This window comes from Cherax quadricarinatus, chromosome 99, assembly GCF_038502225.1.
Source record: "Cherax quadricarinatus isolate ZL_2023a chromosome 99, ASM3850222v1, whole genome shotgun sequence".
Taxonomy (NCBI): Eukaryota; Metazoa; Arthropoda; class Malacostraca; order Decapoda; family Parastacidae; genus Cherax; species Cherax quadricarinatus.
Window position 1 is genome coordinate 9,966,847 of NC_091390.1, and position 27,191 is coordinate 9,994,037.

General features: G+C 41.1%; 1 protein-coding gene across 1 annotated transcript in view; it reads right to left on the reverse strand.

Annotated features, from left to right (window-relative positions):
* Positions 1-17,072, reverse strand: part of LOC138851085 (PI-actitoxin-Avd5a-like) — a 29,001-nt gene extending 11,929 nt beyond the window's left edge. The window contains exons 1-2 of the mRNA XM_070079518.1: positions 17,055-17,072; positions 9,722-9,814 (exon numbers count right to left, since the gene is read on the reverse strand). Of these exons, the coding sequence (XP_069935619.1) occupies positions 9,722-9,788 (67 nt within the window). The 5' untranslated portion in view covers positions 9,789-9,814; positions 17,055-17,072. The remainder of the gene's footprint in view (positions 1-9,721; positions 9,815-17,054) is intronic.
* Positions 17,073-27,191: the final 10,119 nt, after the last annotated feature.

Genomic DNA, 27,191 nt, shown 5'->3' on the forward strand with positions numbered 1-27,191 from the left:
GTTTCTAGAGGGTCGTGACAAATTAATTTTGGATGTGATTTATAGGCCCCCAAACCTTGATAGGGAGGGCAGTAAGCTGTTATGGGACGAAATTCATAAGTCATCTATATATGAAAATGTTTGATAATGGAAGATTTTTAACTTTAGACAAATTGATTGGAGCAATATGACAGGAAATCTTGAGTCTAGTGACTTTCTTGATACGGTACCAGAATTGCTTTTAAGAGCAGGTTGTGGCAGAACAAACTAGAGGAAACAATTGGCTTGACTTGGTTCTTGCCAACAAAGAGTCAATAATTAATAATCTTGAGGTTAATGATGAGCTTGGGGAAAGTGACCACAAATCACTTAGTTTCAATATATCATGGAATTACCCAGATAACTGCAATCAAATTTCTGTCCCAGACTTTTGCTTGGCCGACTTTATGGGACTGAAAAATTACCTGGTTGGGCTAAACTAGGATGTCCTGACTATGGGTCAGGTAGGTGATTTTGGTTGCCAATATGTCGTTTTTCAGAGCATAGTTCTAGCTGCCCAGACAACTTTTGTTCCGAGTAGGGAAATTAGATCTAACAAAAATGATCTCAAATGGATGAACAATAGATTAAAACATCTCATTGGTCAAAAGAGAGGCATATATTGGCGTATCAAAAGAGGGGATGGGCAGTTAAGAAATCAACATAATAAATTAAAGAGAGAAATAGAGAAAGGAATAAGAAAAGCTAATAGAAAAACTAAAACCTAACAGATCCCCAGGCCCTGATAAACTGTTTGCAAGGGTGTTAAAGGACTGTAAAGAGGAACTTAGGAGGCTCTGGTGGCCTGGTGGTTAACGCTCTCGCTTCACACGGTGAGGGCCTGGGTTCGATTCCCAGCCAGAGTAGAAACATTGGACGTGTTTCTTTCACCTGTTGTCTATGTTCCCCATCAGTAAAATGGGTACCTGGGTGTTAGTCGACTGGTGTGGGTCGCATCCTGGGACACTGACCTAAGGAGGCCTGGTCACAGACCGGGCCGCGGGGGCGTTGACCCCCGGAACTCTCTCCAGATAAACTCCAGATACCTTTGGCTAATCTTTTTAACATATCACTACAAGCTGGCACAGCGCCTGATCAGTGGAAAATGGCAAATGTAATACATATTTACAAGGCAGGTGACAGGTCCTTGGCTTCGAACAATTGACCAATAAGCCTTACCTCCATAGTGGGAAAATTTATAGAATCAAATATTGCCGAAGCAATTCGTAGCCATCTTGATAGGCACAGATTAATAAATGAATCTCAACACGGATTTACAAAGGGGCGTCCTGTCTTACGAAAGGAACGCCATTTTTCACTAAGGTGCTTGAGGAGGTAGATCATGGTAATGAATATGATATTGTGCATATAGACTTTAGTAAGGCTTTTGATAGAGTTCCACATCAGAGGCTATTGAGGAAACTTAAGGCACACGGAATAGGAGGAGAAATTTTTTCCTTGTTAGAGGCGTGGATGACAAATAGGCAGCAGAGAGTTTGCATAATATTATCACATATCACACTGGCCTATTCCCACCAAGGCAGGGTGACCCGAAAAAGAAAAACTTTCACCATAATTCACTCCATCACTGTCTTGCCAGAAGGGTGCTTTACACTACAGTTTTTAAACTGCAACATTAACGCCCCTCCTTCAGAATGCAGGCACTGTACTTCCCATCTCCAGGACTCAAGTCCGGCCTGCCGGTTTCCCTGAACCCCTTCATAAATGTTACTTTGCTCACACTCCAACAGCACGTCAAGTATTAAAAACCGTTTGTCTCCATTCACTCCTATCAAACATGCTCACGCATGCCTGCTGGAAGTCCAAGCCCCTCGCACACAAAACCTCCTTTACCCCCTCCCTCCAACCTTTCCTAGTTTGCATAAATGGGGAGAAATCAGAATGGGGGCACGTCACAAGCGGTGTTCCTCAGGGGTCAGTGTTGGGCCCGTTGTTGTTCACAATTTACATAAACGACATAGATGAGGGAATAAATAGCGACATAAGCAAATTTGCTGATGACAGAAAAATAAGCCATCCAATTCATTCTAATGAGAACACTATGTGCAAGTTAATTGTTCTACCACATTCTATTACTGCTTCAACTTATATCACTACTACTACTACTACTACTACTACCACTAGTATTGCACCTCACTCTGATCCTATATATACCCTCTGTGTCCAAGAGTTGTTTGTAAGGGCTTAATAAAGCTCCTGGAGAGCGAAACGTTGCCACAATAAAGTGTCACATTAGTTGCACGTGCATGCTTTTACCTTACATATTGTTGGTAATTCTACCAACATATATAAAATGTCTGGACATCCAGTGAAATTATTCAACATTCGCTGACAGATAATTTTCTGACCAGTAATGGTATGGGAACAAGAATAATGTTTCTCTTATGAAAAGATATTTTTAAATTTATTGTACCAAAAAAGGGATAATTACTTAACAGGTGAATCATTATCTCTCCTGAATTAAAAATATTTTGATCGTTTCTTGATCTGAGAAAGACGTCCCTGTAATCCAGTGTCTCAGTGCATACGAATGATATAGTGAGTGACGCGACATAAGAAGAAAATACATTTATATATTTATCTTCGTGATTTCAGGGGAATCAGAAGAGACATTCACAAGTTATTACATGGAAACTAATAGGTAAACTTCTTCTTTAGGAAAATTAAGTTAGGACATTCAAGGCCCAAATTTAAATTAAACCTTCGAAAAAAAAGACCCATATCCTAAAGTACACAAACATATTAAGCTTGAAGTCGCTCAAAAGTTGTATTATCAAACTAGCAGCATGGAAGGGTTGATGCTAATCAGATGCGGCACTCAGAAATCATAGGATGAAAAACAGGACTTTTTCCTATTTCCAACAAAGCAGACTGAGATCTACACAGAAGAAAATCAATCCAAATTTCTTAGCAATAAAGAACAGATTGTTTTTAAGGAAGTACATAAGCAAGAATGTAAATAGGAAAGTAAGTAAATAAATTTATTCAAGCTTAGTGAGCTTAAACTAAATTTTTTAACAATGGTCTTGAGGACATAGATGTTATGGACACATAAATGTACATTATGTTGATTAAACCTAAAATGAACAAATATTATGATGTTGAACATTGTGATTTATTACTCATCAGAAGAGACATTGTTCAATTATTACACAGAAACTAATGTGAATAAAACTGTTACACACTAACTTATACAACTTAGGAACAAGACATTGTTTTCTTTGAGTAAAACTGACCAGTACTAACAGTTTAAAACTGACCATTCCTAAGAGTTTAAAGCCGACCAGAAGATGAATTCTCCAGTTACTGAACAAAATCAAATAATATCTATACAGTGGAATCTCTGGTCATGATCATAATTCGTTCCAAAACTCTGGTCGTGACCCGATTTGGTCGTGACCCGAACCTAATTTTCCCATTGGATTATACGTAAATATGATTAATCTGTTCCATACCCTTATGAACTGTATGTATTTTTTTTTTTATTTTTAATCACAAAAATTGTTAATTATACCACAGAATGTAAAGTGTAATAGTAAACTGAATATAAAAAAACCTTGAATAACCCTGAGAAAACCTTGAACAGATAAAACTAACATCGCAAGACTCCTAAGAGTTTTAAGCACTGAAAAAATAATCAGAGTTTGAAAAATCCTTAATTATAAAAAATAATGCACAGTTTATTAGAAAAAAACTTAAATAACAGAGTTAGGTGTACACAAACAACAGGAAGTGGGGAAAATTGGCGCATGTGAAAAAAAAAATGGTGTAGAATGAAAAAATTGGCGCTGCTGTTTTTGTTCGTGACTAGATTAAAAAAAATGGCGAATTTTTTGGTCTTGAACCGATTTTCGTTCGTGACCAGAGGTTCCACTGTGCCTAAACCAATGAAGAATTTCATGTATCATGCCATGCACCGACCATTGAAGATTGGTGATGCTCGAAGTTGTTTTAAATTAATCAGAGGAAAGTGTTACACCCGTGGGTGCCGTATAGCATCTATTGAATGGAAGTCGCTCAAATTCAATCCTAGCAAGGGAAGAGAAGCTCAGTTCCTTGGATCAAAAGCCCATCATCATTAAATGCACTAATGTAAAACAGTACTCTTTCATTTTTAAATTAAGTGAAAACATGTCATCTGCAAACTACATTAAATATTTCAATTATCTTAAAAGGAACGTTTCTTAACTAATAACAAGGAATCAAAGTGTGTTTGTACTAAGCTACGTTGTACACAGGTCGTCCACACATGTAAACACTCTCAGTACTCAGTGTTTGTACTAAGCTACGTTGTACACAGGTCGTCCACACATGTAAACACTCTCAGTACTCAGTGTTTGTACTAAGCTACGTTGTACACAGGTCGTCCACACATGTAAACACTCTCAGTACTCAGTGTTTGTACTAAGCAACGTTGTACACAGGTCGTCCACACATGTAAACACTCTCAGTACTCAGTGTTTGTACTAAGCTACGTTATACACAGGTCGTCCACATATGTAAACACTCTCAGTACTCAGTGTTTGTACTAAGCAACGTTGTACACAGGTCGTCCACATATGTAAACACTCTCAGTACTCAGTGTTTGTACTAAGCAACGTTGTACACAGGTCGTCCACACATGTAAACACTCTCAGTAATCAGTGTTTGTACTAAGCTACGTTGTACACAGGCCGTCCACACATGTAAGCACTCTCAGTAATCAGTGTTTGTACTAAGCTACGTTGTACACAGGTCGTCCACATATGTAAACAGTCGTCAGTGGTCAGTCGTCACGTGAGGTCACAGACCCTGAGCTGCTTTGGGGATTAGCGTGGACGGTTACAAAGCATGGCTTGCTTCTGCAGTGTTTTAAAAACTGAGGTTGGAGAGTTGAAGGAGGAGGTCTTGCTTCTCCAGGAGGAGATTAGGAGGCTGAAGGTCCACCTCAATGGGTCTGGGAGAGAGTGTGAGGTGGCTGGAGTTGTGGGGAATGAGACTTCTAGCAGTGATGTGCAGTCTGTCTCTCTCTGTAAGGAGGCTGTAGTTGGGGAGGTAGCAACGGCTACCAGCAGTGAGGTGCAGCCCAGCACCTGCTACAAGTGGCGAGTTGTTCACAGTAATGGGAGGCGCATCAGAATAAGGAAAGTTAAGAGTGAAGATCTGAAGGTAGGAAATCGCTTCTCTGTTCTCCAGGATGAATGTACTTCAGTGGCCAGTGAAGGTAAGGGTACTACTGCCCCTGCTAATGAAGGTAAGCGCATTCTTGTGGTTGGTGACTCTCAGGTAAGATATATTGACCGTGCTTTTTGTAATAGGAATAAGAAGATGAGAGATAGAGTGTGCTTCCCTGGAGCTGGTGTTGGGGACATTGTCAACAGGCTGGATAATATCATGTCAGGTAATGGGAACAAGCCCATTATCTGTCTCAGTGCTGGTGGAAATGATATTGGGAAGGGTAGGAGAGAAGAGCTGCTAGATAAGTACAGGTCAGCTATAGATTTCATTAAGTCTAAGGGAGGGATCCCAATCATATGTAGCATCTTGCCTAGAAGGGGAGTAGGAAATGAATGGTTGTCTAGGGCAATTGGTGTAAATTGCTGGCTAGACAGATACTGCAAGGAACTTGCAATCCCATTCATTGACAACTGGAACAACTTTTATGGCAAACATGATATGTATGCAAGGGATGGGGTACATCTCTCTGGGTCAGGGGTGGTAGCACTTGCAGACTCGATTGAGAAGGCCATTGGTGAAATGCCTATGATTTTAAACTGATGGAAGATAGTGGTATGGGTGTGTGTGGGAAACAAGCAGGTTGCAACTCAAGGGTTGGAAACAGTAAATGTATAAAAGGCATTCAGCATGAAGTTATAAATAAAGACAATAGAACAGGTCAGCAAACAAAGGGGGACAGCAGAGGGCAGCAAGGGACTAGCTCCCTTAAGGTTTACTATACTAATAGCAGGAGTGTTAGAAATAAGATAGATGAGCTAAGATTAATTGCAAGTGCAGGAAACATAGATATTATTGCTATAACAGAGACCTGGCTCAATCTGAAAGATAGAGAGATGCCCTCTGAATGTCACATACAAGGCTATAAATTATTCCACACTGACAGGGTCAACAGGAAAGGTGGTGGAGTAGCGATGTATGTCAGAGACAATTTAAATTGTTGTGTTAGACAAGATATTAAATTAGAAGCGTCAGCCACTGAATCTGTTTGGTTACAGCTTCTCGAGGGCCGAGAAAAACTAATTTTGGGTGTGATTTACAGGGCCCCAAATCTTGATAGGGAGTGCAGTAAACTTCTATGGGACGAAATTCGTAAGGCATCTACATACGAAAATGTTGTGCTAATGGGAGATTTCAACTATAGACAGATTGACTGGAGCAATTTGACAGGAAATTTAGAGTCGGGTGACTTTCTTGATACGATCCAGGATTGTTTTTTAAAACAGTTTGTGACAGAGCCAACTAGGGGAAATAACCTCCTTGACTTGGTTCTTGCCAGTAGGGAAACACTAATTAATAATCTTGAGGTTAATGATGAGCTTGGGGAGAGTGATCACAAATCACTCAGTTTTAATATATCATGGAATTCCCCTAATAATGGCAATCAAGTCTCCGTCCCTGACTTTCGCTTGGCTGATTTCATAGGACTGAAAAATTACTTAGGTGGGCTGAACTGGAATGACCTGACTAAGGGTCAGGTAGGTGGTGATGGTTGCCGATATGATGCTTTCCAGGGCATAGTTCTAGCTGCTCAGTCAAATTATGTTCCAAATAGGGAAATCAGATCAAACAAAAATGATCCTAAATGGATGAACAATAGATTAAAATATCTGATTGGTCAAAAGAGAGGCATATATAGGCAAATCAAAAGAGGAGAGGGGCAATTAAGAAATCGATATATTCAGTTAAAGAGAGAATTAAAAAAGGGAATTAGAAAAGCAAAAAGAGATTATGAGGTTAAAGTTGCAAAAGAATCGAAGACTAAACCAAAAGGATTCTTTCAGGTATACAGAAGTAAGATCAGGGACAAGATAGGCCCACTCAAAAGTTCCTCGGGTCAGCTCACTGACAGTGATAAGGAAATGTGTAGAATTTTTAACACATACTTCCTCTCAGTTTTTACACAGGAGGATACCAGAGATATTCCAGTAATGATAAATTATGTAGAACAGGACGAGAATAAACTGTGCACTATTAGGGTCACAAGTGACATGGTCCTTAGGCAAATAGATAAATTAAAACCTAACAAATCCCCAGGCCCTGATGAACTGTATGCAAGGGTTCTAAAGGAATGTAAAGAGGAGCTTAGCACACCTTTGGCTAATCTTTTCAACATATCACTACAAACTGGCATGGTGCCAGATAAGTGGAAAATGGCAAATGTGATACCTATTTTCAAAACAGGTGACAGGTCCTTAGCTTCGAACTATAGACCAATAAGCCTAACCTCCATAGTGGGAAAATTTATGGAATCAATAATTGCCGAGGCAGTTCGTAGCCATCTTGAAAAGCATAAATTAATCAACGAATCTCAGCATGGTTTTACAAAGGGGCGTTCCTGCCTTACGAATTTATTAACTTTTTTCACTAAGGTATTTGAGGAGGTAGATCATGGTAATGAATATGATATTGTGTATATGGACTTCAGTAAGGCTTTTGACAGGGTCCCACATCAGAGACTATTGAGGAAAATTAAAGCACATGGAATAGGAGGAGAAATTTTTTCCTGGATAGAGGCATGGTTGACAAATAGGCAGCAGAGAGTTTGCATAAATGGGGAGAAATCAGAGTGGGGAAGCGTCACGAGCGGTGTTCCACAGGGGTCAGTGTTGGGCCCCCTGCTGTTCACAATCTACATAAACGACATAGATGAGGGCATAAAGAGCGACATCGGCAAGTTTGCCGATGACACCAAAATAGGCCGTCGAATTCATTCTGACGAGGACATTCGAGCACTCCAGGAAGATTTGAATAGACTGATGCAGTGGTCGGAGAAGTGGCAGATGCAGTTTAATATAGACAAATGCAAAGTTCTAAATGTTGGACAGGACAATAACCATGCCACATATAAACTAAATAGTGTAGATCTTAATATTACGGATTGCGAAAAAGATTTAGGAGTTCTGGTTAGCAGTAATCTGAAACCAAGACAACAGTGCATAAGTGTTCGCAATAAAGCTAATAGAATCCTTGGCTTCATATCAAGAAGCATAAATAATAGGAGTCCTCAGGTTGTTCTTCAACTCTATACATCCTTGGTTAGGCCTCATTTAGATTATGCTGCACAGTTTTGGTCACCGTATTACAGAATGGATATAAATTCTCTGGAAAATGTACAAAGGAGGATGACAAAGATGATCCCATGTATCAGAAACCTTCCCTATGAGGATAGACTAAGGGCCCTGAAACTGCACTCTCTAGAAAGACGTAGAATTAGGGGGGATATGATTGAGGTGTATAAATGGAAGACAGGAATAAATAAAGGGGATGTGAATAGTGTGCTGAAAATATCTAACCTAGACAGGACTCGCAGCAATGGTTTTAAGTTGGAAAAATTCAGATTCAGGAAGGATATAGGAAAGTACTGGTTTGGTAATAGAGTTGTGGATGAGTGGAACAAACTCCCAAGTACCGTTATAGAGGCCAGAACGTTGTGTAGCTTTAAAAATAGGTTGGATAAATACATGAGTAGATGTGGGTGGGTGTGAGTTTGACCTGATAGCTTGTGCTAACAGGTCGGTTGCCGTGTTCCTCCCTTAAGTCAATGTGACCTGACCTGACTAGGTTGGGTGCATTGGCTTAAGCCGGTAGGAGACTTGGACCTGCCTCGCATGGGCCAGTAGGCCTTCTGCAGTGTTCCTTCGTTCTTATGTTCTTATGTAAACACTCTCAGTAATCAGTGTTTGTACTAAGCTACGTTGTACACAGGTCGTCCACATATGTAAACACTCTCAGTACTCAGTGTTTGTACTAAGCTACGTTGTACACAGGTCGTCCACATATGTAAACACTCTCAGGAATCCTGCACAAGATATATTACACCAGTGGTGAAAATTTGAAGCCGATCGAATAACACATACTTGAGGAATAAACAAAAACAATTGAGGAAGAAATTTGTTCGTTGAGAAAAAAAAATTAGAAGAGTCTCCTTTCTTATTTAAACTTATAATTATCATAAATTAGTGAATTTATACTTTTGTCGCTTACTTTTTTCATTTGTAATTAATTCCAAATTCTCTGCAATACTAGAAGAATAATATTTGATTTTGATTTTTTTAAGAAAATTCAGTTTGATAAAATTGGCCGAAAATGAAAAATTGTCCATCAAACAGCCAAAAATTAATACATAAATACTTCAATTTAAGATGCAATAGCATTTAAGATTTGAAGTACATCTGAAGAGGCATTCTCTAGGGTAACAATTTTCTTAATTGTCAAAGTTATTGGCAAGATTTATTTTAAAAATGCTTAACAATGTTAAAAGTTTGAAACCGATCGGAAAAGTCATTCTCCAGTAATAGATCTGATTTCAACGATTGCAAGTTAACAATTTTAGTGAAATTTAAATTTTGCATCAAATCAGGGACAGAAAAAGTAATTAAATAGATCAAATAATGAAACAGAACAAAAACATTATAACTAAGAATGTAGAAAGAGTAAGGAGACATAATAAAAGGTGATAACTTACGAGTTAGAGGCAGCAGCACCATCACTAGAAGTGCTGTAGTACAAGCCAGTGAACGCATTGTTAACATGGCTTCCCAGCGCAGCAGAACTGATCCTGGAGTGTGGAAAATATTATATTATTCTACCCGGTGAAGACCTGAAACCTAAGATAACCTAATGTATTTCAGTCACTGAGCAACTGTAAGTAATATACTGTATTTCATAACCCTAGAAATTTTGATCTTAGTGAACGGGACAGGTATAATACACGAAGCAACGTAGGCTTCTAATGCAGTTAAAATTTAGCAACGAAATTTTAAGCCGACCAGAAGAATTATTCACAGGTTATCACAAGGAACCTAATATACAAATTTCTTCAATAAAAGTAGATAATTAGACCATACACAGTCCAGACTGTAGTGACCTTCACTTATTATCTCAGAGAGAATAGAGTTCTTTAACAACCCAGCATGTTATACTTAAAGCTACTCAGAAGTTTCATGAGGCGAATGGACGAAGCCAATCAGATGAGGCACTCAAAAAATATAAGATAATAATATATGTATATATATTTGCTACAAGTACATGTACAAGGTATACAGATCATAGCTGACACCACTGACATACTACTATGCAGAAAGCCGCTTGTTATGCTGAGCATTTCCCGCAAATTATGTCAGTTTTGTCCCAGGATGTGACCCACAACAGTTTACTAACACCCAGGTACACATTTTACTGATGGGGAACATTGAAAACCGGTGTAAAGGAACACGCCCAATGTTTCTACCCTCGCCGGGAATCGAACCCTGCCATCGCCGTGTTTTCTAAACAAGACTGATCAACGTTTAAGGTGTAAGTAAACAAATAATAAATATTCAAAACTCTCGGATGTTATTATAACTCCACAAGATTTTGAAGAGGCAATTAACGACATGTCCATGTAATCTACCCCAGACCCAGACTCGTGGAACTCCGTGTTCATCAAAAATTGCAAAAAGCCCTTATCGCACCCCTTCAGCATTTTATGGAGAGGGAGCATGGACACAGGGGTCATCCCACACACACTATAAACAATAGACATAGCCCCACTCTACAAAGGTGGCAGTAAAGCAATTGCAAAGAACTACAGACCGATAGCACTAACATCCAACATCATAAAAATCTTTGAGAGGGTTCTAAGCAGCAAGATAACCAACCACCTAAATACCCATCAGTTACACAACCCAGGGCAACAAGGGTTTAGAGCAGGTCTCTCCTGCCTGTCCCAGCTACTGGACCACTATGACAAGGTCCTGCATGCTGTAGAGGATAAAATACAGATGTAGTATACACAGACTTTGCAAAAGCTTTCGACAAGTGTGACCATGGTGTAATAGCACACAAAATGCGGGATAGAGGATTAATGGGAAAAGTTGGTAGATGGATCTAGAACTTCCTGACAAATAGAACACAAAGAGTAATAGTAAACAGAGTAAAGTTCCAGGCAGCCAGGGTAAAAAGCTGTTCCACAAGGCACAGTACTCGCTCCTATTCTATTCCTCATCTTCATTGTTGACATAGACAGAGATGTAAGCCATAGCTATGTGTCTTCCTTTGTGGATGACACCCGGATCACCATGGCAGTGACTTCCATCGAAGCCTCTGCGACACTCCAAGTGGACATCAATCAAATCTTCGAATGGGCCACTCAAAACAATATGAAGTTCAACGAGGAGAAATTTCAACTACTCAGATATGGAAAACTTGAAAAAATTAAGAATGTGTCAGGTTATACCACAAATTCTAACCATACAATAGAATGGAAAAGTAATGTGAAGGACCTGGGAGTAATAATATCAGAGGATTTCGCCTTCAAAGATCACAACGATGGATCTACCTCATCTGCTAGAAAAATGATGGGATAGATAATGAGAACCTTCAAAACTAGGGATGCCAAGCCCATGATGATTCTCTTCCAATCGCTTGTGCTCTCTAAGCTGGAATACTGCTGTACACTAACGGCCCCCATCAAGGCTGGCGACAATGCAAACCTGAAGAGTGTAAAAGAACTTTCACGGCACACGTAAGTGCGATAAGGCACCTAAACTACAGGGGACGGTTGATGGTCCTTGATCTGTATTCTCTGGAATGCAGGCGAGAGAGATACATGATAATATACACTTGGAAGGTCCTGGAGGGATTGGTATCAAACCTGCACACGAAAATCACTCCATATGAAAGCAAAAGACTCGGCAGGAGATGCAACATTTCCCCGAGGAAAAGCAGGGGCTCCACAAGTACACTGAGAGACAACACAATAAGTGTCCGGGGCCCAAGACTGTTCAGTTGCCTCCCAGCATACATAAGGGGGATAACCAACAGACCCCTGGCTGTCTTCAAGAAGGCACTGGACAGGCACCTAAAGTCAGTACCTGACCAACTGGGCTGAGGTTCGTACGTCAGCTTGCGTACGACCAGCAGTAACAGCCTGGATGATTAGACCCTGATCCACCATGAGGCCTGGTCTCAAACCCTCTCAAGGTAAAATCCAGATAAACGTAACAATCACATTTCTTACATAAGTAATGAAGACTGACAGATGTTATGGTCACATAAAAAGTACATTATATAGATTAGCTTTAATATAAATCAATAAACATTAAAACTTTGTCTTAGTTGTGATTAAACTTTCTCCGTTTATTTAACTGTAAATAATTTATTCAATTATATAATTATATAATTATATAATTATATAATTATATAATTATAAAATTATATAATTATTTAATTATATAATTATATAATTATATAATTATATAATCATATAATCCAACTGGTTCAATATTTAAAGAAAATTTCAACAAATGCATATACAACAAATTCTGTGAGCAATAAAATAACTATAAACAAAATTTACCAGTTATCTGTTGGGAACAAAAAAATATATTATCACTGATGTTGTGGTTAACTACACAGTAAAGGACAGTGATGAGTAGACGGAGGAGAGAGCCTTCACAACTTGTTGCTGTGAATAACACAAAGTTTGCTGGTAGGTACCTGGTGTTACTTGTGAGAGAGTGAGTCTGGTACGTACCTGGTGTTACTTGTGAGAGAGTGAGTCTGGTATGTACCTGGTGTTACTTGTGAGAGAGTGAGTCTGGTATGTACCTGGTGTTACTTGTGAGAGAGTGAGTCTGGTACGTACCTGGTGTTACTTGTGAGAGAGTGAGTCTGGTGTGTACCTGGTGTTACTTGTGAGAGAGTGAGTCTGGTACGTACCTGGTGTTACTTGTGAGAGAGTGAGTCTGGTATGTACCTGGTGTTACTTGTGAGAGAGTGAGTCTGGTATGTACCTGGTGTTACTTGTGAGAGAGTGAGTCTGGTACATACCTGGTGTTACTTGTGAGAGAGTGAGTCTGGCACGTACCTGGTGTTACTTGTGAGAGAGTGAGTCTGGGATGTACCTGGTGTTACTTGTGAGAGAGTGAGTCTCGTACGTACCTGGTGTTACTTGTGAGAGAGGGAGTTTTGTACGTACCTGGTGTTACTTGTGAGAGAGTGAGTTTTGTACGTACCTGGTGTTACTTGTGAGAGAGTGAGTCTGGTATGTACCTGGTGTTACTTGTGAGAGAGTGAGTCTGGTATGTACCTGGTGTTACTTGTGAGAGAGTGAGTCTGGTATGTACCTGGTGTTACTTGTGAGAGAGTGAGTCTGATATGTACCAGGTGTTACTTGTGAGAGAGTGAGTCTGGTATGTACCTGGTGTTACTTGTGAGAGAGTGAGTCTGGTACGTACCTGGTGTTACTTGTGAGAGAGTGAGTCTGGTATGTACCTGGTGTTACTTGTGAGAGAGTGAGTCTGGTACGTACCTGGTGTTACTTGTGAGAGAGTGAGTCTGGTATGTACCTGGTGTTACTTGTGAGAGAGTGAGTCTGGTACGTACCTGGTGTTACTTGTGAGAGAGTGAGTCTGGTATGTACCTGGTGTTACTTGTGAGAGAGTGAGTCTGGTACGTAACTGGTGTTACTTGTGAGAGAGTGAGTCTGGTACATACCTGGTGTTACTTGTGAGAGAGAGAGTCTGGTATGTACCTGGTGTTACTTGTGAGAGAGTGAGTCTGGTATGTACCTGGTGTTACTTGTGAGAGAGTGAGTCTGGTACGTAACTGGTGTTACTTGTGAGAGAGTGAGTCTGGTATGTACCTGGTGTTACTTGTGAGAGAGTGAGTCTGGTATGTACCTGGTGTTACTTGTGAGAGAGTGAGTCTGGTATGTACCTGGTGTTACTTGTGAGAGAGTGAGTCTGGTATGTACCTGGTGTTACTTGTGAGAGAGTGAGTCTGGTATGTACCTGGTGTTACTTGTGAGAGAGTGAGTCTGGTACGTAACTGGTGTTACTTGTGAGAGAGTGAGTCTGGTACATACCTGGTGTTACTTGTGAGAGAGTGAGTCTGGTATGTACCTGGTGTTACTTGTGAGAGAGTGAGTCTGGTATGTACCTGGTGTTACTTGTGAGAGAGTGAGTCTGGTATGTACCTGGTGTTACTTGTGAGAGAGTGAGTCTGGTACGTAACTGGTGTTACTTGTGAGAGAGTGAGTCTGGTACATACCTTGTGTTACTTGTGAGAGAGTGAGTCTGGTATGTACCTGGTGTTACTTGTGAGAGAGTGAGTCTGGTATGTACCTGGTGTTACTTGTGAGAGAGTGAGTCTGGTATGTACCTGGTGTTACTTGTGAGAGAGTGAGTCTGGTACGTACCTGGTGTTACTTGTGAGAGAGTGAGTCTGGTATGTACCTGGTGTTACTTGTGAGAGAGTGAGTCTGGTATGTACCTGGTGTTACTTGTGAGAGAGTGAGTCTGGTATGTACCTGGTGTTACTTGTGAGAGAGTGAGTCTGGTATGTACCTGGTGTTACTTGTGAGAGAGTGAGTCTGGTACGTACCTGGTGTTACTTGTGAGAGAGTGAGTCTGGTACGTATCTGGTGTTACTTGTGAGAGAGTGAGTCTGGTACGTATCTGGTGTTACTTGTGAGAGAGTGAGTCTGGTACGTATCTGGTGTTACTTGTGAGAGAGTGAGTCTGGTACGTACCTGGTATTACTTGTGAGAGAGTGAGTCTGGTACGTACCTGGTGTTACTTGTGAGAGAGTGAGTCTCGTACGTACCTGGTGTTACTTGTGAGAGAGTGAGTCTCGTACGTACCTGGTGTTACTTGTGAGAGAGTGAGTCTGGTACCTACCTGGTGTTACTTGTGAGAGAGTGAGTCTGGTACATACCTGGTGTTACTTGTGAGAGAGTGAGTCTGGTACGTACCTGGTATTACTTGTGAGAGAGTGAGTCTGGTACGTACCTGGTGTTACTTGTGAGAGAGTGAGTCTGGTACGTACCTGGTGTTACTTGTGAGAGAGTGAGTCTGGTACGTACCTGGTGTTACTTGTGAGAGAGTGAGTCTCGTACATACCTGGTGTTACTTGTGAGAGTGAGTCTGGTACATACCTGGTGTTACTTGTGAGAGAGTGAGTCTGGTACGTACCTGGTGTTACTTGTGAGAGAGTGAGTCTGGTACGTACCTGGTGTTACTTGTGAGAGAGTGAGTCTGGTATGTACCTGGTGTTGCTTATGAGAGAGTGAGTCTGCTACGTACCTGGTGTTACTTGTGAGAGAACATAAGAACATAAGAACGAAGGAACACTGCAGAAGGCCTACTGGCCCATGCGAGGCAGGTCAAAGTCTCCTACCGGCTTAAGCCAATGCACCCAACCTAGTCAGGTCAGGTCACATTGACTTGAGGAACACGGCAACCGACCTGGTAGCACAAGCTATCAGGTCCAACTCACACCCACCCACATCCACTCATGTATTTAAGAACATAAGAACATAAGAACGAAGGAACACTGCAGCAGGCCTACTGGCCCATGCGAGGCAGGTCAAAGTCTCCTACCGGCTTAAGCCAATGCACCCAACCTAGTCAGGTCAGGTCACCTTGACTTAAGGAGGAACACGGTAACCATCCTGGTAGCACAAGTTAATCAGGTCCAACTCACACCCACCCACACCCACTCATGTATTTATCTAACCTATTTTTAAAGCTACACAACGTTCTGGCCTCTATGACTGTACTTGGGAGTTTGTTCCACTCATCCACAACTCTATTACCAAACCAGTACTTTCCTATATCCTTCCTGAATCTGAATTTTTCTAACTTAAAACCATTGCTGCGAGTCCTGTCTAGGCTAGATATTTCAGCACACTATTTACATCCCCTTTATTTATTCCTGTCTTCCATTTATACACCTCAATCATATCCCCCCTAATTCTACGTCTTTCTAGAGAGTGCAGATTCAGGGCCCTTAGTCTATCCTCACAGTGAAGGTTTCTGATACATGGGATCAACTTTGTCATCCTCCTTTGTACATTTTCCAGAGAATTTATATCCATTCTGTAATACGGTGACCAAAACTTTGCAGCATAATCTAAATGAGGCCTAACCAAGGATGTATAGAGTTGAAGAACAACCTGAGGACTCCTATTATTTATGCTTCTTGATATGAAGCCAAGGATTCTATTAGCTTTATTGCGAACACTTATGCACTGTTGTCTTGTTTTCAGATTACTGCTAACCAGAACTCCTAAATTTTTTTCGCAATCCGTAATATTAAGATCTACATTATTTAGTTTATATGTGGCATGGTTATTGTCCTGTCCAACATTTAGAACTTTGCATTTGTCTATATTAAACTGCATCTGCCACTTCTCCGACCACTGCATCAGTCTATTCAAATCTTCCTGGAGTGCTCGAATGTCCTTGTTAGAATGAATTCGACGGCCTATTTTGGTGTCATCGGCAAACTTGCCGATGTCGCTCTTTATGCCCTCATCTATGCACTCTCTCGAAAGGCGTAGTATTAGGGGGGATATGATCGAGGTGTATAAATGGAAAACAGGAATAAAGGGAATGTAAATAGCGTGCTGAAAATTTCCAGCCATGACAGGACTCGCAGCAATGGTTTCAAGTTGGAAAAATTCATATTCAGGAAGGATATAGGAAAGCACTGGTTTGATAATAGAGTTGTGGATGAGTGGAACAAACTCCCGAGTACAGTTATTGAGGCTAAAACGTTGTGTAGTTTTAAAAATAGGTTAGATAAATATATGAGTGGGTGTGGGTGGGTGAGTTAGACCTGACTAGCTTGTGCTGCTGGGTCTGGTGCAGTGCTCCATACTTGATTGGAAGTGACCAGACTGGGTGGGTCAATGGGCTAATCCGGGGGGGGGGGGTCATTGGTCTAATCCGGGGTGGGGACATGGACCTGCTCCGCATGGGTCAGTAGGCATGTTGCAGTGTTCCTTCTTTCTTATGTTCTTATGTACATACCTGGTGTTACTTGTAAGAGAGTGAATCTGGTACGCACCTGGTGTTACTTGTGAGAGAGTGAGTCTGGTACGTACTTGGTGTTACTTGTGAGAGAGTGAGTCTGGTACGTACCTGGTGTTACTTGTGAAAGAGTGAGTCTGGTACGTACCTGGTGTTACTTGTGAGAGAGTGAGTCTGGTACGTACCTGGTGTTACTTGTGAGAGAGTGATTCTGGTACATACCTGGTGTTACTTGTAAGAGAGTGAGTCTGGTATGTACCTGGTGTTACTTGTGAGAGAGTGAGTCTGGTACGTACCTGGTGTTACTTGTGAGAGAGTGAGTCTGGTACATACCTGGTGTTACTTGTGAGAGAGTGAGTCTGGTACGTACCTGGTGTTACTTGTGAGAGAGTTAGTCTGGTACGTACCTGGTGTTACTTGTGAGAGAGTGAGTCTGGTACGTACCTGGTGTTACTTGTGAGAGAGTGAGTCTGGTACGTACCTGGTGTTACTTGTGAGAGAGTGAGTCTGGTACATACCTGGTGTTACTTGTGAGAGAGTGAGTCTGGTACGTACCTGGTGTTACTTGTGAGAGAGTTAGTCTGGTACGTACCTGGTGTTACTTGTGAGAGAGTGAGTCTGGTACGTACCTGGTGTTACTTGTGAGAGAGTGAGTCTGGTACGTACCTGGTGTTACTTGTGAGAGAGTGAGTAAGTAAGAAAGTTAGTAAGTTTATTCAGGTATTCACAAATACAGTTACATATGTTATCATACATAGCAGCATATGTGTAGAGAACCTGGGATAACCCAAAAAAGTCAGACAGAGTGACTTATTTCCATTAGGATCCTTTTACCTTATTATTATGATATAGAGGTTATAATATTTTCTCATTATTCTATAATGAGGAAAACATCTTGTTATTATACTAAAAAGACTATCTACTACACGAGGGTCATTAAGACTATCTACTACACGAGGGTCATTAAGACTATCTACAATACGAGGGTCATTACTAGGAATAAGGTAAAATTTACAAGTATGTTTGCTAAAAAATAGAAAATCATTCCCCTCCCTTTCTGTAGCTACATTCATCAGACACTTTTTGGCACTCTTCTTGAACTGGTTCATGCTATGACTGGCTTTGACATGTGCAGGTAGTCTGTTCCATTCCTTTATTGCTGTACAATAAAAGGTGTTTGAAGCCAGGCCACTGACTGTGGGTACTACAAAGTTGTGCTCTCTCCCCCTAGTACTATGATTGCTTTGGTTCCCAACCTTGACAAAATTGACAGCAAGATATTCTGGACACTGTTTGTGAGCAATTTTATAAACATGATTTAGCTTCAGTTGTTTTACTCTGTCTTCAACATTCAGCATATCCAACTGCTGTAATTCATCCTGGCCTACATGCTCTCTTGATCCCAGCCCCAGGATGAATCTTGCGATTTTGTTCTGTGTGATTTGCAGTCTATCTTTCAGTTTTTTGTCAAGGCAGAGTACCATGAAGAGCAAGCGTAATCCATATGGCATTGTATAAGGGCTAGACATAGGGTCCTGCGAGCCTCAGTAGGTAGACACTGTGCTTGTCTAAACAGGAAATTCAGTCTGGCATTCGCTTTCTTTACTACACTGTTCCCTATCAATTCTCCTGACATGCTTGGGTACACCGCCCTCTCTAGAATTTTGAATATTATACTGAGTATATTATCAGGCCTACTATTTTTCTTGAAGATAGGAGCAACTCTGGCATCCTTGAACCCATCCGGTATAGTATTAGTGGTGATTGATAGATTTATTATGTGAACAATAGGGACTGACAGTTCAGAAGCACCATCTTTTAGGAACTTAGACGGGATGTTATCCGGGCCAGTGCTCTTAGCTGGGTTTAACCTGCTTAGTTCTTTTTGAATAAAGTCATGAGATACACTTACTAGTTGACAACTGTTTGGAGTTACCCCTTTATTGGTATAGTATGTTTGAAACTTATCAGAGTCTGTGTTAAAGGTATTTGATGCAGCTGGTAGTTTACTTACTAGTGTTGACGCAACAGATGTGTAGTAGGAATTAAAGCAATTTGCCACCTTAGATGTTTCGTGGCATACCTCGTTATCGATAGTGAGTACTATGTTAGACCTATCTACTGGCTTATGGCTATACCCCAACTGTTTTAGTTGTTGCCAGAGCTTTCTGGGGTTATGCTTATACTCTTCAATTTTTGAGCATTAGTGCTTTGCCTTTGCTCCTTTTATAAGTCTCTGTACTCTGTTCCTCACCCTTTGGAATTCATTTAGTGCTGTAATATCCTGTCTGTTTGCTTTAAATCTTTTTAGCAGCTGGTCTCTGAATTTCATATTATCTAATATCTCAGAAGTCATCCAGGGTTCAGTTCTTCGTTTAATCCTAACCTCTTTAACTGGTGCAATATTATCAAGGATGGTAGTGAACATTGTTTTGAATTTTTCCCAGGCATCGTTTACGTCCGTGTAACTTGTTATCTCTGTCCAGTCACAATTGTGTAGCCTATTTACCAGTGTTTCTTTACTGTAGTTTCTAGTTTACCTCATTTTTATTGTCCTGTGTAGACCTATCTTATCCCTAGTGATTTTCCTGGTGCAGTAAATGATGAAATGATCACTAAGACCTGTGGTAATGACGCCTGACTGACTAATGTTCTCAGTGCGGTTACAAAGTATGTGGTCAATTAGGGTGGCTGAGAACTGTGTGATAAATAGTTGAGTGTAACCATTTAAACCTAGAATTTGCTTATACCTTTTGCATAGCCCGTTATTTTGCTGCTGAAAACAGATATTGAAGTCGCCCAGTATTATTGTCTCGCAATTGTTTTAAAGTCCGAACAAGACTCTGGAAAAGTCTTCTAAGAACTGGTCCTGGGTAGGAGGGCGGTAACTAGTTCCTACTAAGATGGGTTTGGTCTTGGGAAGCAGCACTTCAAACCATAGAATCTCCAGTTTATTGTTATTTAAATCAGGTCTTGGGTTGTAAGCTAAGTCATTTCTTATGTAGGCACATACTCCACCACCCTTTCTGTTCCTGTCTAAGAGTTTTATATTGTAACCTTCTATTTTGACCTCGTCGTCAGTCACAGTATCATCCAACCAGGATTCAGAGATGGTTATAACTGCTGCCCTAATTTTGTTAACTAGAATCCTAATCTCTGCCAATTTAGGAAGAAATGATCTTGCGTTGACATGAATAAAGTGAAGGCCTGCTTTCATAAAACAATTATAATCATCAATATATGGCAATGGGCCATATGTATTAAAATTAGGTAAATCAATGTCATCATTGCTAAAGGGTAACTGTGCCAAAGAGCATTTGTTACACACAAAGTGAACTCTGGCACCGTTACTGTAAGTGAACATACATCCATCATGCACCCACCCCTTACACATTTTACATAAGGTGCCTTTTCTGTTTTTCATGCGTACTTTAGTACAGTGTATGCACCTGTTTAGTAGTGTTTGAGATAATAATGGCTGCATTGTCTCACATTGACCTATGTATATATTACATATGGACTTAAGGTTATCATCCCTAGCTACTAGACCGTCATTATCACCGTCATTTATCTGTCTATTTTGCCTCTGCACAATAGTTTGAGGTCCTGGATTAATCTGGATATCACCACTTAAGAGCGCTACAATAAGAGCTGTGTGCCACTGTTTTTGTTTGGGCTTTTACGTACCTGGTGTTACTTGTAAGAGAGTGAGACTCACACTGAGTAACATCACCACACATCTCCTCCTTATATACAACTTACGAACCATCAACTGCCACCCATCATCACTTACAATATATTTAAGTAACTATGATATATATAAGTAAACAAGATACTTTTCATACTTAATGTTATTTGATCTGAATAAGTTACAAGACTGACAGACTTATAAATATAAAAACAGTAAACATAATGTTCACTAAATATGTCAACTGTCTGTAAACAAACCTTCCAGCACAAAAATATCTGGATTAAAACTTTCCCAGAGTGAGGTAGAGGGTATTCCCTGGAGATCAGTCGTGTCACCACGTTATCATACACACTCTCTCACCTCACGTTACAAAACACACTCCCTCACCTCACGTTACCAAACACACTCTCTCACCTCACGTTACCAAACACACTCCCTCACCTCACGTTACCAAACACACTCTCTCACCTCACGTTACCAAACACACTCCCTCACCTCACGTTACAAAACACACTCTCTCACCTCACGTTACAAAACACACTCCCTCACCTCACGTTACCAAACACACTCTCTCACCTCACGTTACCAAACACACTCTCTCACCTCACGTTACCAAACACACTCCCTCACCTCACGTTACAAAACACACTCCCTCACCTCACGTTACAAAACACACTCCCTCACCTCACGTTACAAAACACACTCCCTCACCTCACGTTACAAAACACACTCCCTCACCTCACGTTACAAAACACACTCCCTCACCTCACGTTACAAAACACACTCCCTCACCTCACGTTACAAAACACACTCCCTCACCTCACGTTACCAAACACACTCTCTCACCTCACGTTACCAAACACACTCCCTCACCTCACGTTACCAATGGAAATAAGTAAAGGACCCCAATGGAAATAAGTCACTCTGTCTGACTTTTTTTGGGTTATCCCAGGTTCTCTACACATATGCTGCTATGTATGATAATTCTATATAACTGTATTTGTGTATACCTGAATAAATTTACTTACTTACTTACTTACCAAGCACACTCTCTCACCTCACGTTACCAAACACACTCTCTCACCTCACGTTACCAAACACACTCCCTCACCTCACGTTACCATACACAGTCTCTCACCTCACGTTACCAAACACACTCCCTCACCTCACGTTACCAAGCACACTCTCTCACCTCACGTTACCAAACACTCTCCCTCACCTCACGTTACCAAACACACTCCCTCACCTCACGTTGCAACAGCAGTGCATCTCTAGTCCAAGGTTAGCGCTTATGTAAGTGTATACCTGGAGAATACCTGGAGAGTGTTTCGGGGGTCAGTGCCCCCGTTGCCCAGTCTGAGATCAGGCCTAGTGATGGATCAGGGTGTGAGATCTACCAGGCTGTTACTGCTGGCCACACGCAAACTGACGTATGAACCACAGTCCGGCTGGTCAGGTACTGACTTTAGGTGTCTGTCCAGTGCCTGCTTGAAGACAGCCAGGAGTCTATTGGTAATATACCTTATGTATGCTGGGAAGCAGTTGAATAGTCTTGGGCCCCTGATACTTATTGTGTTGTCTCTTAGTGTACTCGTGGAGCCCCTGCTTTCACTGGGAAAATGTTGCATTATCCTGCCGAGTCTTTTGCTTTTGCAGGGAGTGATTTGGTACTAATCACTCTAGGATTTTTCAAGTGTATATTATCATGTATCTCTCTTGCCTGCGTTCCAGGGAATACAAATCAAGGGACCTCAACCATTACCACTAATTTAGGTGCCTTATCGTACTTATGCGTGCAGTGAAAGTTCCAGGTCAGCAATGTCGCCAGCCTTGAAGGGGGCAGTTAGTGTACAGCAGTATTCCAGCCTAGAGAGAACAAGTGATTTGAAGAGAATCATCATGGGCTTGGCTTCCCAAGTTTTGAAGGTTCTCATTATCCATCCTATCATTTTCCTAGCGGATGAGGTAGATACATTGTTGTGGTCATTCATGGCGAAATCCTATGACATTAACGCTATCAGGTCTTTCACATTACTTTTTCGCTCTTTTGTGCGGTTAGAATTTGTTGTATACCCTGAAACAGTTTTAATTTCTCTAAGTTTTCCATATCTGAGTAGTTGAAATTTCTCTTTGCTGAACGTCATAATGTTTTGAGTGGCCCATTTGAAGATTTGGTTGATGTCAGCTTGGAGTGTCGCAGTGTCTTCAATGGAGGTCACTGCCATGGTGATCCGGGTGTCATCCACAAAGGAAGACACGGAGCTATGGCTTACATCTCTGTATTTGGTCTGGGAGAGAGTGTGAGGTGGCTGGAGTTGTGGGGAATGAGGTTTCTAGCAGTGAGGTGCAGTCTGTCTCTCGCTGTGAGGAGGCTGTAGTTGGGGAGGTAGCAACGGCTACCAGCAGTGAGGTGCAGCCCAGCACCTGCTACAAGTGGCGAGTGGTTCACAGTAATGGGAGGCGCATCAGAGTAAGGAAAGTTAAGAGTGAAGATCTGAAGGTAGGAAATCGCTTCTCTGTTCTTCAGGATGAATGTACTTCAGTGGCCAGTGAAGGTAAGGGTACTACTGCCCCTGCTAATGGAGGTAAGCGCATTCTTGTGGTTGGTGACTCTCAGGTAAGATATATTGACCGTGCTTTTTGTAATAGGAATAAGAAGATGAGAGATAGAGTGTGCTTCCCTGGAGCTGGTGTTGGGGACATAGTCAACAGGCTGGATAATATCATGTCAGGTAATGGGAACAAGCCCATTATCTGTCTCAGTGCTGGTGGAAATGATATTGGGAAGGGTAGGAGAGAAGAGCTGCTAGATAAGTACAGGTCAGCTATAGATTTCATTAAGTCTAAGGGAGGGATCCCAATCATATGTAGCATCTTGCCTAGAAGGGGAGTAGGAAATGAATGGTTGTCTAGGGCAATTGGTGTAAATTGCTGGCTAGACAGATACTGCAAGGAACTTGCAATCCCATTCATTGACAACTGGAACAACTTTTATGGCAAACATGATATGTATGCAAGGGATGGGGTACATCTCTCTGGGGCAGGGGTGGTAGTACTTGCAGACTCGATTGAGAAGGCCATTGGTGAAATGCCTATGATTTTAAACTGATGGAAGATAGAGGTATGGGTGTGTGTGGGAAACAAGCAGGTTGCAACACTTGGGTTGGAAACAGTAAATGTATAAAAGGCATTCAGCAAGAAGTTATAAATAAAGACAATAGATCAGGTCAGCAAACAAAGGGGGACAGCAGAGGGCAGCAAGGGACTAGCTCCCTTAAGGTTTACTATACTAATAGCAGGAGTGTAAGAAATAAGATAGATGAGCTAAGATTAATTGCAAGTGCAGGAAACATAGATATTATTGCTATAACAGAGACCTGGCTCAATCTGAAAGATAGAGAGATGCCCTCTGAATGTCACATACAAGGCTATAAATTATTCCACACTGACAGGGTCAACAGGAAAGGTGGTGGAGTAGTGATGTATGTCAGAGACAATTTAAATTGTTGTGTTAGACAAGATATTAAATTAGAAGCGTCAGCCACTGAATCTGTTTGGTTACAGCTTCTCGAGGGCCGAGAAAAACTAATTTTGGGTGTGATTTACAGGGCCCCAAATCTTGATAGGGAGTGCAGTAAACTTCTATGGGACGAAATTCGTAAGGCATCTACATACGAAAATGTTGTGCTAATGGGAGATTTCAACTATAGACAGAGTGAATGGAGCAATTTGACAGGAAATTTAGAGTCAGGTGACTTTCTTGATACGATCCAGGATTGTTTTTTAAAACAGTTTGTGACAGAGCCTACTAGGGGAAATAACCTCCTTGACTTGGTTCTTGCCAGTAGGGAAACACTAATTAATAATCTTGAGGTTAATGATGAGCTTGGGGAAAGTGATCACAAATCACTCAGTTTTAATATATCATGGAATTCCCCTAATAATGGCAATCAAGTCTCCGTCCCTGACTTTCGCTTGGCTGATTTCATAGGACTGAAAAATTACTTAGGTGGGCTGAACTGGAATGACCTGACTAAGGGTCAGGTAGGTGGTGATGGTTGCCGATATGATGCTTTCCAGGGCATAGTTCTAGCTGCTCAGTCAAATTATGTTCCAAATAGGGAAATCAGATCAAACAAAAATGATCCTAAATGGATGAACAATAGATTAAAATATCTGATTGGTCAAAAGAGAGGCATATATAGGCAAATCAAAAGAGAAGAGGGGCAATTAAGAAATCGATATATTCAGTTAAAGAGAGAAATAAAAAAGGGAATTAGAAAAGCAAAAAGAGATTATGAGGTTAAAGTTACAAGAGAATCGAAGACTAACCCAAGAGGATTCTTTCAGGTATACAGAAGTTAGATCAGGGACAAGATAGGCCCACTCAAAAGTTCCTCGGGTCAGCTCACTGAGAGTGATAAGGAAATGTGTAGAATTTTTAACACATACTTCCTCTCAGTTTTTACACAGGAGGATACCAGCGATATTCCAGTAATGATAAATTATGTAGAACAGGACGATAATAAACTGTGCACGATTAGGGTCACAAGTGACATGGTCCTTAGGCAAATAGATAAATTAAAACCTAACAAATCCCCAGGCCCTGATGAACTGTATGCAAGGGTTCTAAAGGAATGTAAAGAGGAGCTTAGCACACCTTTGGCTAATCTTTTCAACATATCACTACAAACTGGCATGGTGCCAGATAAGTGGAAAATGGCAAATGTGATACCTATTTTCAAAATAGGTGACAGGTCCTTAGCTTCGAACTATAGACCAATAAGCCTAACCTCCATAGTGGGAAAATTTATGGAATAAATAAATGCCGAGGCAGTTCGTAGCCACCTTGAAAAGCATAAATTAATCAACGAATCTCAGCATGGTTTTACAAAGGGGCGTTCCTACCTTACGAATTTATTAACTTTTTTCACTAAGGTATTTGAGGAGGTAGATCATGGTAATGAATATGATATTGTGTATATGGACTTCGGTAAGGCTTTTGACAGGGTCCCACATCAGAGACTATTGAGGAAAATTAAAGCACATGGAATAGGAGGAGAAATTTTTTCCTGGATAGAGGCATGATTGACAAATAGGCAGCAGAGAGTTTGCATAAATGGGGAGAAATCAGAGTGGGGAAGCGTTACGAGCGGTGTTCCACAGGGGTCAGTGTTGGGCCCCCTGCTGTTCACAGTCTACATAAACGACATAGATGAGGGCATAAAGAGCGACATCGGCAAGTTTGCCGATGACACCAAAATAGGCCGTCGAATTCATTCTGACGAGGACATTCGAGCACTCCAGGAAGATTTGAATAGACTGATGCAGTGGTCGAAGAAGTGACAGATGCAGTTTAATATAGACAAATGCAAAGTTCTAAACGTTGGACAGGACAATAACCATGCCACATATAAACTAAATAATGTAGATCTTAATATTACGGATTGCGAAAAAGATTTAGGAGTTCTGGTTAGCAGTAATCTGAAACCAAGACAACAGTGCATAAGTGTTCGCAATAAAGCTAATAGAATCCTTGGCTTCATATCAAGAAGCATAAATAATAGGAGTCCTCAGGTTGTTCTTCAACTCTATACATCCTTGGTTAGGCCTCATTTAGATTATGCTGCACAGTTTTGGTCACCGTATTACAGGATGGATATAAATTCTCTGGAAAATGTACAAAGGAGGATGACAAAGTTGATCCCATGTATCAGAAACCTTCCCTATGAGGATAGACTAAAGGCCCTGAATCTGCACTCTCTAGAAAGACGTAGAATTAGGGGGGATATGATTGAGGTGTATAAATGGAAGACGGGAATAAATAAAGGGGATGTAAATAGTGTGCTGAAAATATCTAGCCTAGACAGGACTCGCAGCAATGGTTTTAAGTTGGAAAAATTCAGATTCAGGAAGGATATAGGAAAGTACTGGTTTGGTAATAGAGTTGTGGATGAGTGGAACAAACTCCCGAGTACAGTTATAGAGGCCAGAACGTTGTGTAGCTTTAAAAATAGGTTGGATAAATACATGAGTGGATGTGGGTGGGTGTGAGTTGGACCTGATAGCTTGTGCTACCAGGTCGGTTGCCGTGTTCCTCCCTTAAGTCAATGTGACCTGACCTGACTAGGTTGGGTGCATTGGCTTAAGCTGGTAGGAGACTTGGACCTGCCTCGCATGGGCCAGTAGGCCTTCTGCAGTGTTCCTTCGTTCTTATGTTCTTATGTGTTCTATATGTCAGGAAGTTATAGATTGATCTACCAACTTTTCCAGTTATTCCTTTATCACTCATTTTGTGTGTAATTACACAGTGGTCACACTTGTCGAGGGCTTTTGCAAAGTCTGTGTCTACTACATCTGCATTTTGTTTGTCCTCTATTGCATCCAGGACCTTGTCATAGTGGTCCGGTAGCTGGAACAGGCAGAAGCGACCTTCTCTAAAACAG